The sequence below is a fragment of the Hylobates moloch genome, unplaced genomic scaffold, assembly GCF_009828535.3.
Source record: "Hylobates moloch isolate HMO894 unplaced genomic scaffold, HMol_V3 SCAFFOLD_2, whole genome shotgun sequence".
Taxonomy (NCBI): Eukaryota; Metazoa; Chordata; class Mammalia; order Primates; family Hylobatidae; genus Hylobates; species Hylobates moloch.
This window is the reverse complement of record NW_026652277.1, coordinates 49,657,312-49,671,670: the sequence shown is the minus strand read 5'-3', so window position 1 is coordinate 49,671,670 and position 14,359 is coordinate 49,657,312. Positions and strand designations below refer to the sequence as shown.

The window sequence follows — 14,359 nt, the reverse complement described above, 5'->3', positions numbered from 1 at the left end:
TCTATCCACTACCATAGTCTTAATTACTCTAGTTTTATCTGTCTTGAAATTAGGTGGGAGTTCCCCAACTTTGTTCTTTTTTCAAAAATGTTTTGGCTGTTCTGGTTTTCCCTTTCCATATAAGTTTTGTCATCAGCTTGTTGATTTCTGTAAAAATTCCTGCTGGGATTTTGACTGAAGTTGTGTTGAATCTATAGATCAATGTGGAGAGAATTGACAATAATAGAATCTTCTAACCCATGAAACATGGTCTATCTTCTTTTTTTTAGGTTCTTTGACTTTTTTAATCAGTTTTTTACTTTTCAGCACAGATCTTACATATTTTTGTTAGATTTCATGTTTTCTGAAGTCTGTAAGTGGTGATTTAAAAATTTGTTTCTAAACATTCATTGCTACTATGTAGAAGTACAGTCAACTTTTGCATACTGATTTTGCTAAATTCACTTAATTCTGGTAGTTCTGAGATTCTTTGATTTTTCTATGTAGGCATTCATATCATCAAAGTCTTATTTATTTATTTCCAATCTGTGGGCCTTTTTCCCACCTGCCTTATTGCACAGTGAGCTACATTGTTGAATAAGAATGCCTTGCTCCCAGTCTTAAAGGAAAGCATTCTTCACGAGTTGTATGTTAGCTGTAGGCTTTTTTTTGTAAATGGTCTTTATCAGGTTTAGTCTTAGTTCTCTGAAGACTTTATTTTTTTGTTTATTGAATCATATGTGGCTGTTGAATTTTACCAGATACTTTTTTCTGCACCTTTTGGGTAAAACAATTTTTGAGATAAAATTCACATAACCATAATATTTACCCTCTTAAAGAAGCATATAGTGGCCGGGCACGGTGGCTTATGCCTGTAATCCCAGCACTTTGGGAGGCCAAGGCGGGTGGATCACCTGAGGTCAGGAGTTGGAGACTAGCTTGACCAATGTAGTGAAACGTCATTACTACTAAAAATACAAAATTAGCCAGGCATGGTGGCGCATGCCTGTAATCCCAGCTACCCGGGAGACTGAGACATGAGAATTGCTTGAACCAGGAGGCAGAGGGTGCAGTGAGCTGAGATCGCACCACTGCACTCCAGCCTGGGCAACAGAGTGAGACTCCGTCTCAAGAAACAAACAAACAAGAAAATGTATAATTTAGTAGTTTTTCCTATATCCACAGTCATTTTCTGCAACTTTTGAGATGATCATTTAGCTTTTCTTATTTGTATACTGATACAGTGAACTATGTCTTTTTTAAAACATTGGATCAACTTTTATTCCCAGGATAAACCCTACTTGGTCATGATGTATTCTTTTTATAATGTTATGACCAGATTTCATATGCCAGTATGATAAATGACAGTTTCATAAAGTTCCTATGATCTTATAATAAACATTACCCTAAATATACTTATTTTCTTACTGCTTTTGAATAGAAACTAAGAGTGTCTTAAATGCTCTCACAAAATTTGCCATTTAGAAGGAAATTTTTAATTAAAAAAATACCTTATAGCTTTCAACTCATAAAATCACATGGATTAAAAAAAAAAAGCTCACCTTTGGTCTACAGATGACGACAAAATGTGCATTCAAGAAGCCCTAACAAGAAAAGCCTTAAGTAATTTACATGATGAAAATAAGTCCAATAGTAAGGGATTTTTAGTTGATTGCCTTCCCTTCTGCTTTGGGTGGCCACACCAGAATTCCTATATAAAATGCTTAAGAGATACAATATGATCAAAGTTATGGCCGGAGGTCCTGCTGTGAAGCTTCATTTACATAACAAGTATTCATTTTCTTAACTATTTGTGTTACAGAACAATAAAAATAGATAACTTTTCTAAAATTATTTTTATTCATATTTTACATAAGATTGAAAAAATGTCAGTTGTCCACTACCAGAAAGTGGGGAACTAATCACTCTGTTTGCTTTTGTACCTGTAACATTAAGGTTCTGTTTCCCAGACCCCAGAGATAAGACCTACAGGTTGTGTTTAGTGCTTCAGAAAAAAGGAAACTAAGAAAGAGAGCTATCATAAGAACATCTCACATTAAAAGACAGAGTAGATTGATTTTCTGGGTATTTTTGTTTTTGTTTTTGTTTTTGAGACAAGGTCTCACTCTGATTGCCAGGCTGGAGTGCAGTGGTGTAATTTTGACTCACTACAGCCTCAACCTCCCCAGGCTCAGGCAATCCTCCCACCTCAGCCTCCAAAGTAGCGAGGACTGCAGGCGTGCGCCACCACACCCAGTTAATTTTTTTATATTTTTAGTAGAGACAGGGTTTCACCATGTTGCCCGGGCTGGTCTAGAACTCCTGGACTCCAGTGATTCACCCACCTTGGCCTCCCAAAGTGCTGGGATTACAGGTGTGAGCCACCATGCCCGGCTAAGTTTCTGCTCTTAAACAGTGGGAAAAAAGAGAAGACATATTCTCATTTCAAAGCAATTTATGTTAGTAATAACTGAGCAAAATGATAGAATTTTTTAGTTGTGTGTTTTCAGAAGTAATGTCAAATTTACTTCAGATAATTTAAAAGGTTTCTTGCATATTAAATGGTTAATAAAGTTATTAAACTAAAGAAAAAATGCAAAACCTTTTTTTTTTTACAGAATAGTATAAATGTTTATTTTCTGTATGATTTACTTTGCTGTCCTGTTTTTACAATATAGAAAAGTGTATTTTTTGAATAGCTCTAGTAAATATAAATTTAATCTTTCTACTTTGGGATGTAAATAGAGCTAAAAAATTATATACCCAACCCTCCCCAAATAGTCTTTTAAAATCATTGAATTAAAATCATTGAATTAATGTGGCTGTTCATCTTGTTCAGCAATTTGATGCAAATGCCTGAATACAAAAAGTTGTTTAGTAAGTACTACACAGGAAGGAAAAGGCTTAATATTTTAGATAGATTTTTGAAAATCAGAAAAACTAGTAGCATTTGATTGATTGCACCTTGAAATTTTTTTACAAGCAAAACATTCGTAAGCAATGCCATCATACATAATCTACAATTGTAATCAAAATTTCACGAACATTTTCTGCACACTTTATATAAATACACATCACAAAGGTGCAATTAGAATTAACACAGAGTATGTACAAAATGAACACAGTTTAATTTTAGACCAAAAACTTATTGCAATCTTTTGAAAAATAACTTGATTATTATTTTACCCTCTTACACTAATTTACATTTATACAAATTTTAATTAAACATACTAGATTGAGGTGCTAAGAATGTTTGAACTATCTACATTTAAAGTTACTGCACTATGATTTTATAAATCCAAATTTAAAAGGAAGATACCTTAGTGAATAACGGAATCCTCTTTTGGATTACTTAATTTCTATTGCCTGTATCTTGCGTGTTCATATGAACATATTTACAAACTTAATACATACAACTATAGAGTCCTTGTAGGAAATGCAATAATCATATACTAATTACTGACGATTAAGGTACCTAACAAAATGCCTGAATTCCAACATGGTTTTTTCTTGTCATAAAATCAAGAGTCCTGTCACAACAGGCTCTTAAATTCATAGAGTTTTTGAATTACTGAAAATGATTTAGGTTATTTTAGTAATTATAGGAAAACAGACCTTCCAAATCACTGGCTGAAAATAATGCCATATTAAACTTCCCTTATAAAAAGAAATCCCACTACAATTTTGAAAATTTTGTTAGGAGGCCCATCTCTGTAAATCAAGTAAGAGTTGCGATTTGATTTGAAACCTCTTAGTTCAAAAGTCTATAAAAAGGGCCGGGCACGGTGGCTCATGCCTGTAATCCCAGCACTTTGGGAGGCCGAGGCGGGCAGATCACGAGGTCAGGAGATCAAGACCATCCTGGCTAACACAGTGAAACCCCGTCTCTACTAAAAATACAAAAAATTAGCCGGGCATGGTGGCATGCAGCTGTAGTCCCAGCTACTCGGGAGGCTGAGGCAGGAGAATCGCTTCAACCCGGGAGGCAGAGGCATTGCAGTGAGCTGAGATCACACCATTGCACTCCAGCCTGGGGTACGCAGCAAGACTCCGTCTCAAAAAAAAAAAAAAAAAAAAGTCTGTAAAAATAATTGATTGTATACATGAAAACTTCTCTAAATTCATCTTTTGCAGCTTCCCTATTCTTTGTTTCTCCACCCATGCCAAATTTTATACTTGATTACTATGTGAGGTTCTATATTATCACTACATAATGTTTACTTCTATTTATATCCACCTGTCATTTTAGTAGTACCCAGTAATCACTTTGACAATTTATTACTTCAAATACATACCACCTCTTTGAAAGAAAATGCAGACAGCCCAGAGCATCTGTTAGCCTTTCCTTATTATAGAAACACATTGCCCATCCTCAGAATTATTTACTGTCCTTTAATATTTTATATGTTTTTTTAGATAACTTTTTAAAATTTTTAAAGTGTGCCTGGGGATTGTTTCCCCTTCTGACATTCCCAAAGTGACAACAGGATATTATTCCAGAATCTGCCCTAAAAGGCTGCTTTTTCTTTAAATGATAGTCCTTTTCTAAATACAAAATGTCATTTGAATGTGTTTCGTAAGAATTTGTTTATGTAACATTCTGTCTGCACATATTCTAGATCAAGTCCCAAAGAATGGGTGCTAACTACTGCTGCTTTGGCTTTTCTACTAACAAAGTCATACAACACCATACATAAATTATATGAATTTATAAACATTTTTTGTCAAAGGTGTCAGAAAGAGAACATCTAATTCTTAAGAAACCCAAGCAAATTAAAAAATCTATAGAATAAAGAAAAATTCAATTTAGAAGGGGCATAAGCAGATTTAAGTAAGATTTAAAATGTACTAATTTCCTCATTTAAAATTTCTTCTTCAGTATTATAATTTCAGGTCTTTTAAAACAAGGACTGAATTAAAATACAGTAATTGTTTTTCTTCCAGAAAATCAAGTGTCCCTGCACCTTAAATTTTCTGTACAGTTCCATTTATCAGTCTTTTGTGCAAGAGTTAGCAATTCATGGCACAAGGGTCACTTTTTGCCTTTCCTGCAGAGTTGATGACACTCATCAAACATCGTCCGAATTCCTCAAGTATCATCCGTTCCGCTGCTGCCTTTGATTTTCCCTTCTTGTCTGCCTGCTCTGCCTGGGCAAGGAGGCAATTACATGTGGCTTCAGCTACTTCCTTAGTTACAAATGTAAATGGCAATCTGAAATGATTTTTGAAAGAGAAAGATGATGGTGGTGTTAAATAACAACAAAAGTGGATAACATTCTTTCATCTGGAAATCTCTACTGACACTTTCACAATTCACCAGCAGGATGAGCATCACAATTTACACAATGAGCACAAGCACATCCTAAAAAGGGCTTTAAAAAGTTAAATTTGGTTTTATTCACATATTGTAAGAATATTGTTCAGGAAATTTAACATTTAACATAAAACACGTTACTTATTACCTAGGCAAGGTTATGTGGTTAACTAAAAGATAATAGTCTACATGAAGACTAGAATTTCTTTAACTAAAATCCTCCCAAATCATGAATGTACGCTCCATAAGTTCAAGTTTTATTTACTGCTGTTGCTCCAGTGCCTAGAATAGTGCATGACATAGAGACGCTACATGAATAGTTGCTGAATGAATGAATAATATTAGGAATTGACAGCACTATCTCTTGGGCAAAATGAAAAATAAAGCACTTTACCATAGTCACTGATACTGTTTGTAGAAAACATTCCAAAATTCTGCATCGTTCTATCACAACAAAACAAAATGGTGAAACCAAACGTTGTTCTATACACAGAGTTGCATTCATAAAGACCTGAGCTATTGAGTATTAAATTGGAGCAACGCATCGTGAGGCTTGCTATATTTGCAGCCAACTCAAGTCTTAAGGCCTGTGACAGATTAAGTCAAGCAACAGAATCTAACCACTAACTCAACAACCTGTGAGTAAGCGGTCGCTAACAAGAAGGATACTAAATAATGAAGTCTGAAATTAAAGCTCACTATGGTAAGAGAGGGTAATTGAGAATTCAGGCTGCCATGCAGCTGTATAGGAATCTTTAATATACAAACAAGCACTTTAAACTAGAAAATATTAATTTAAGGTTTTGGTCACTTGAAATAAGCTTGTTAACATGCTAGCATAACTTTTTTTATACAAGTTTCTAATATGTAGTTTTGATTATAATTATAATTATATTATTTTGTTTTCATTAACATCGTCCCAATTTTAAAAATTAATTATAAATATTTTACTGTGGCAGTATCTTTAATCTCCATGTGGAGATTAGATTCAGTACTCTAAAGACCAGAAAGAATCCCAGGTTATAAGCCTCATTAAGGTGCCTGACCATTTCCACTTTATTCAGTCAAAAACCATTTGCTGTTTATATTCCAGTCGTAAGAGTTCTTTAGAACTAATATCTTAAGGCCAGGCACGGTGGCTCATGCCTGTAATCCCAGCACTTTGGGAGGCTGATATGGGCAGATCACCTGAGGTCAGTTCAAGACCAGGCTGGCCAACATAGTGAGACCTCATCTCTACTAAAAATACATAAATTTAGCTGGGCGTGGTGGTGTATGCCTGTAATCCCAGCTACTTAGGAGGCTGAGGCAGGAGAATTGCTTAAACCCAGGAGGCAGAGATTGCAGTGAGCTGAGATCATGACACTGCACACCAGCCTGGGCAACAGAGTAAGACTCTATCTCAAAAAGAAAACAAAACAAAAAACCAAAAAACTACTATCTTAAATATTTTGTACAAAAAAGCCTTATTTTTATAAGCACTGGATCTCATCTTCAACTTAGGCATTTTATTTTGGAGACGGAGTTTGCTCTCGTTGCCCAAGCTGGAGTGCAATTGGGTGATCTTGGCTCACTGCAACCTCTGCCTCCCAGGCTCAAGCGATTCTCCTGCGTCAGCCCCCGAGTAGCTGGGATTACATACAGGCGCACACCACCACGCCCGGCTAATTTTTTGCATTTTTAGTAGAGATGGGGTTTCACCATGTTGGCCAGGCTGGTCTCAAACTCCTGACCTCATGTGATCCGCCCACCTCGGCCCCCCAAAGTGCTGGGATTATAGGTGTGAGCCACCGTGCCTGGCCTACTTAGGCATTTTAAATAATATGCCTTTGCAAGGCTCATTCCATTTAATAATTCCTCAGATGAACCTCTAACAAACTTTCTAATACCAGTCCAGTCCAAATCACAAACTATGTTTTATCAGGTCTTGACAAACACTGGAGATATTATAGACATGCCTTATTCCTCACAGCCACCCGGTATAGGCTATTTTAAGGATAAGAAAACTGAGGCTCAAAGAGATTCACAAACTACTAAGTAGCACAGATAGTATAAACTCAAGTCTACCTGACTTTAGACGTCAAGCTTTTCTACTCCAGAGCTCAACAGATAAAAGAGATAACAATAAGGAGCTGCACTATTACAGTGTGATGGGTGGTCCAATAGGATGGGGAAAGTGCTCCAAGAAATGGAAGAGGCAAGAGAAGGTAAGAAAATGCAAAAACATAATTACACGTTCAGCGAGACATGTGAACATCTGGTTTTCTTTGGAGTTCCTCAAATTACATAATTACTTCATCTTAATAGACAGAAATTAAGCACAGTGGACTAAATCATTACTGTGCATTTTCAAACTGTACAATAATCTGGCAGTGGTTTTTGTTACCTTTAAATTCCTTTACAAGTAACTAAAGATGAAAAGAAAATGCAAAAATCAGGTTTGCAACAACCAAAAGTATAAACTCAACTTTGCCCCCTGAAAAGAAACTTTACCAAAAGTGAGTATTTGGGAAATACTATAAAAAGATTAAAATACTGACTTACTTTCCGCCTCCACTATTTAAAGCTGGTGTTGGCCTAGTAAGCAAGTCTGAAATTTGAGAGGATAACTTCGTCTTGGCTGCTGTTTGTTGCTGTACCCTTACTTCAGCTGCATCTGCCAAGTGCATCAATGTCTTCCTTTCCGGGCTTTCTTCAAAATTCTTACAGCCAATACATTTGCATATTGAGGAACACATTATTTTTGCCTAAAAGATTTACAAAAGAAAAGTTTGCAAATCAAAACCAAAATACATTACTATAAGTAGATGCCACAATCAAATCAACAGCTAATAGCATTACCTGGTCAACTGATAAGATTAGATGGAAGCATCTCTGGCTGACAAACTAACTACACATGTGGCTAGCTAGGTTAGGTATTCTTAAGTCTGACAGTGGCTGTATAACGTTTGTGGCTGTGTCCTTCCATGTCAGTTTTCCCCCACTATGAATACAGATTTTCTTCAGGTATGAGTTACATATGTTTTTCATAAACATGAACGATATACTAAAATATCAAAAATAAAGGTCATCCAGAATCCAGCCACCTCAATCAAATCATCATTAACATGTGGATGACCTCCCATTTATGCATATGTATACAATTTCACATTAAAGGGATTTCATAGATGCTATTTTCATTATTCTATTATGCTATTTTTAATCTGAAGAGGGAGTTAGGGAGGGACTTCAGATTCCCCAAACCCTTCAATAACCCATATGAAACTAGTGTGTATTTTACATTTTATATAAATATATATTTTCATGTAAAAATATGTCAAATGTAAGTATATATAAAATCCTAGACCTTATGTATATATACAAATATAGAACTTTCATTTTTTAGTTTTTCAAAATCATATTATCTGCTTTTCTGCATCTTGCTTTTCTTACAACTCATGGAATCCCTCCAAAGTCATCTGGCATAGCTTGAATTCATTCTATTTAACAGCTAGGTGTAAATCCCTGGTATGATGTGTCAATTTTATTGGGCATTCATTTCCCTATTGATCGGTGTTTTTGTTTCCAGTTCTTGGGTACCACAAATGATGCATAAAAAGATTTTTTTGTTATACATTATGCCTTTTTATTTCTCTGAGTTAGATTTCTAGAATTGGGCTCACTGGTTAAGAGGTCTGTGTATTTTAATTTTTTTTTTTTTTTTTTTTGAGACAGAGTCTCGCTCTGGTCGCCCAGGCTGGAGTGCAGTGGCGCGATCTCAGCTCACTGCAAGCTCCGCCTCCTGGGTTCACGCCATTCTCCTGCCTCAGCCTCCTGAGTAGCCGGGACTACAGGCGCCCGCCACCATGCCTGGCTAATTTTTTTTGTATTTTTAGTAGAGATGGGGTTTCACCGTGTTAGCCAGGATGGTCCCGACCTCCTGACCTTGTGATTCGCCCGCCTCGGCCTCCCAAAGTGCTGGGATTACAGACGTGAGCCACCGTGCCCGGCCTGTGTATTTTAATTTTAAGAGATGTAGCCACATTGCTTTTTCAAAAGGCTGTAATACATCTCACCAGCAATGTGTAAATGAAGGCTTTCCCATATTCCCTCCAACAATGGATATTATAACTCCTTTTAACATTTTATGCCAGGCGCGGTGGCTCACGCCTGTAATCCCAGCTCTTTGGGAGGCCAAGATGGGAGGATCACCTCAGGTCGGGAGTTCAAGACCAGCCTGACCAACACGGAGAAACCCCGTCTCTCCTTAAAAAAAAAAAAAAAAAATTAACCAGGCTTGGTGCCACATGCCTGTAATCTCAGCTAGTCGGGAGGCTGAGGCAGGAGAATCGCTTGAACCCGGGAGGTGGAGGTTGCGGTGAGCCGAGATCGTGCCATTGCACTCCAGCCTAGGCAACAAGAATGAAACTCCATCTCAAAAAAAAAAAAAAAAAAAATGTATAATCTGATGGTGGGGGTGATAAAGTGAGATTTCACTGTTCTTTAGTGTATATTTCCCTGATTTCTAACGAATTTGAGTATGTTTTTGTTAGCTGCATTTTCTTCAATGAACTCATGTCTATATAAATAAATAAAACTGTCCTTTCTCTCTATAGCACCTAGCAAGATAAACGGGCTGCATTATAAACACATTTACTCTGCTCCTTTCTTATAAGACACCAATAAATTCCATTTACCAAAGGAAAAAATGAATATAAGTTTGTGTTAACTGGGTTACTGTGAGCCTGACTGGGAATCTAACTAAAGCAATACTTAATAAGCATCTAGTGATGAAGAGAGAAAATTCCTGACCTCAGAGTGGGGAAAACATACCAATAATAGTAATTTAGATTTTTATATATATATATATATATATATATATATATTTTTTTTTTAAAATTATAGGAAAGACATTAATAGTGTCTAATCGGAGCTCAGGATGGAGAAATTACAATGATACTTAGCTTGGCGAATTTAACTTCCCCTGTACAAAAAAAAAAGATGTGGAGGGGAGGAAAATGGTCACAAGAAAAGACACAACCATGAAATAAGGTGGGTAGCCATTCATCCAATCAACAAGCCTATAGGCATTGAAAGGAAACATGAATGTGTTGTCCAGATGCAAACCAACAGGATTAAAAAGCCAATTCAGCTGAAGAACAAGGTGTCAAAAGAACAATTCAACACAAAATGTCAGATAAGCCCACAGCTAATTTACAGCCAATTAGCCGCTGCTATTCATAGTTTAGTATATTCTAAGTTTCTCCATTTTTTGGTACATAACTTTTGGAATGATAAATTTGTTACTAGACAGTGTATTTGTCCTGACAAAATTTCATTAGAATAGGTAGGGCAGGGCTGTCTCTTCTAACTTTTAAACCAGTCCAGTACCTTTTCTACTTCTATTAATTCACAGATTGTTAACCAGTTCAATTAAATGGTTAGTTCCTATATGTCTGAATTTCATATGCCCAGCATGTACTGATTGTTCAAGGCCATATACATGAAAGGGTCGCTTTGCCCTTCTGATCTGACTTTACATAAATTTCCATGTTCTGAAAAGAAGTGTTAATTTTTACGTATTCATGACAACTTTTGTATGATATGGCTTCTAAACATAAGCCAACTATTTCATCAGGTATTCAAAAGAAGAAAGACTAAAAAAGATTCCAACACTGGATGAAAACTGGCTTGTTGGATTTGGAGATGTTAAGACAGTTTAAAAAATAACTTGTGACAGTGGCTTATGCCTGTAATCCCAACACTTTGGGAGGCTGATGGGTGGGTGGATCACTTGAGTTTGAGACCAACCAGGCCAACATGGTGAGACCCTGTCTCTACTAAAAACAAAAAATACAAAAATTACCTGGGCATGGTGGCAGGCACCTGTGATCCCACCTACTTGGGAAGCTGAGGCAGGAGAATCGCTTGAACCCAGGAGACGGAGATTACAGTGGGCCAAGATTGCACCACTGCACTCCAGTCTGGGCGACAGGGCGGGACTCCGTCTCAAAAACAAAATAACAACAGCAACAAAAAACTTGTCTCTCTATGCAATTTTCATTCATATCATCTGCAGAACTCACAAGATGTTACTCTCCTATTCCCTATTCTACTTTACTTCCTGAGAGGAGTATTTGACTTTGTAAATAAGTAGATTAGGAAAGAATTCATTACACAGAGAATGCAATACACAAAATCTTTAATGTGACACATGCTGTATGGGAGAGGGCACTGAACCTGAGGACACGCTCCTGTGGCAGGGCAAACTTTCAGCAAGTGCAAAGCTAGGCTTTCTGCCAATAAATAAATAAACTAATTAATTAATTCTCTGAGAATAAGAAAGAATGAAAATATATGAGAGTATGAGAAGAGCCAATAGTATAACTCAACCACCCAAAAGACTCTCAGTAAAGAGTTTCAGGCATACCAAGAAACCAATTACGGTGACTTAGGGTTAATCTCAATCACTAGATTGTTACACATAAGCTTCTAAAATAAAACTATATAGTACTGTGTCTAAAGCAAGAAGGGGAAGATTTACATGGCATTTGTCAGAGCAGAGTTTCAACTACATCTTCCAGAGAAGACGCATGACCCATAAGTAAAAATAACCAGCTCAGTGGAACAATGAAACAGTGAAAATGGAGACAATCGCCTACCATGACCAGTAACCTCACCCAGCAGAATGCCAGATCCTCCTTTCCTATTTTTATGCTCACAAAGCAAACTTCTTAACATACTTTGGTTTTCCACAGAGCAGTGTGCTCTTTGAGTGGGCATAACCAGCATTTTGGTCAAGATAATCCTTTAATTTCCAGACTGTACCCTGGGATGCAGGCTATTTTGTATCCATATATATATATTTATATATTTGAGACAGAGTCTTGCTTTGTTGCCCAAGCTGGAGTGCAGTGCCATGATCAAGGCTCACTACAACCTCCACCTCCTGGGTTCAAGCAATTCTCGTGCCTCAGCCTCCCGAATAGCTGGGATTATAGGCGCTTGCCACCATGCCCGGCTAATTTTTGTATTTTAGTACAGACGGGGTTTCACCATGTTGGCCAGGCTGGTCTCGAACTCCTGACCTCAAGTGATCTGCCTGCCTCTGCCTCCCAAAGTGCTGGGATTACAGGTGTGAGCCACCGCACTCGGCCATATATTTCTAAGAAACCTGTGAAGAACAGTAAGTAGAACTGCACCTCAGGTGAGAATCACTGCTGGAAAGTTTCCAATCCACTTTGATATTATTTTTACTGAAAATCAATATATTGGTGTTCTTATCTGCATACTTCTGAGCATAATGACCAAGAAGTTATGGTAAATCACCCAGTAAGACCCCAGGCTGTAATAATAAACCCAAGGTATTCCTCCAAAGCCCTGCTACGGAGGCTCGAAGGCCTTCCTCAAACAAGGGCCTTTGCGCCAACTGTGCATATTTTCAAACTGCAATAGCAAGGTGATTTCCCAATTTTCAAGTAAATTTTTGTAGTATGTCCTTTCTAAAACTGTTTTTAAAAGATATTATTTTCCCCACCCAGCATCTCACCTCATAGCATTCACAGTAGTTTTTAAGACATCCTGATCGTTTGCAATTACATCCTTTGCTATGACGTCGATCAGATTCTCCCTCCTTTCCTTTCCCTATCTTAGGCTTAAAGGCTTCTGGATTTCTGTCAAGGCATGCCTAGCAAAACAGATCATATATCAGTTAGAGTTAAATCACAGTAGATGAAATTTAAACACTGCAAAAGGAATTGATACGTTTCTTTGCAAGACAATTGAGTTATTTAAAAAACTGATGAAACTGGATATTTCTGTCAGTTAAATGAAATAAAAAATAATCACCTTTATTGCTTTTTGCCTTTCATTTTCATGTTCCAAATTGTTATAACAATTAGTACAATTGCAGTTGTTGCAAAATTCACCATTTGCAAAGCAATCACAATATCTGAAAGGTAAAAGTCAGTATAAAGTAAAAAGTCATTATTAAGGAAAACTATTTGATTATATATGCATACATTGTACACGTACTACATATGTGATAAAGCATCTCAGAAATCTACTCAGCTACCCAGTTAAAGAGTTAACAACACATATTGTCAACCACATACTAAGGCTCAAAGTTTAAATCACCAAGTCCTAGAACTCTGGCCTAAAAACTTAGTCCAACCAATAACAGACACACAAGAGCTATATAATTTTATGTGCCCCCAAAGTAAGGCATTTCAAAATTCTGAAAAAGGAAAAACACTGGCTATATTCTAATAGTTGAACTGGCTCATCTGAGTTATAGTAGTAGTACTTTGGATTTTATGCCCCAATAAGACCAATGCTTTTCATTTAACTATTTCATGTCAAATCTTTTTAATACTAATAAGCAAATTAACCATTCAGTGATTTTTAAAACTACCTACAGTATCATCACTTCACTTAGGAGACCAAACATAAAAGTCATAAATAAGATCAAACATTATTATTAAGGGCAGAAGCTATGTCTGTCTCATGCTGCTATGTCCCTAACCCCTACTCCAGTGATTCATGTACGGTAAGGACTCTAAATATTTCTTTCTAAATGAATGAAATAATATTTTTACACTGCCATATATGTTCAAACATTCACTTATATGTTTATTTAAATTACTTAGACTTATGATGCTTTGGTCTGCTAAAAATTTTTAGTTAACTTCATTTACTTTTAAGTACATTTCTAATTACATTAAATGAGCAAACAGTTGCAAAAACACTTACAATTTCAAACACAGTGATTTTGTACAATTACAGGGCTTTCGGGGCCGACTGGCCGACTCTGATGGGATTATGCTGTAGAGATAGAAAAAAAGATATACATTTAATCAATTAATAGTAACTAAAATTAATTTAGTTGCTACAACTAATTTAAAATTTAAAAAATTAGACCTAAAACTAATTTAAAATTAGAAAAGTCTCCAATGTATAAATCCCTCCAGAAATAAAGCTTTAACCAATGTTAAATGTGTCCATCTAAAATAAAAAGTTTGCTATGTTGTTCTATTTACATTAGGTTCAAAGGCAAGTTGTAACATGAAAAGAGGTAGAGACAAGTAT

General features: G+C 36.4%; 1 protein-coding gene across 6 annotated transcripts in view; it reads right to left on the bottom strand.

Moving 5' to 3' along the window:
* Positions 1–1,452: 1,452 nt before the first annotated feature.
* The window catches only part of LIN54 (lin-54 DREAM MuvB core complex component), a 91,830-nt gene continuing 78,923 nt past the window's right edge, over positions 1,453–14,359 (bottom strand). For 3 of the 6 annotated variants that reach the window (XM_032148874.2, XM_058433282.1, XM_032148883.2), the window contains exons 9-13: positions 14,024–14,095; positions 13,121–13,223; positions 12,822–12,959; positions 7,838–8,040; positions 1,453–5,191 (exon numbers count right to left, since the gene is read on the bottom strand). In XM_032148874.2, coding sequence (XP_032004765.1) covers positions 4,990–5,191; positions 7,838–8,040; positions 12,822–12,959; positions 13,121–13,223; positions 14,024–14,095 — 718 coding nt within the window. In that variant the 3' untranslated portion in view covers positions 1,453–4,989. The remainder of the gene's footprint in view (positions 5,192–7,837; positions 8,041–12,821; positions 12,960–13,120; positions 13,224–14,023; positions 14,096–14,359) is intronic. The other 3 variants (XM_032148804.2, XM_058433274.1, XM_032148763.2) reach the window with 1 other exon arrangement.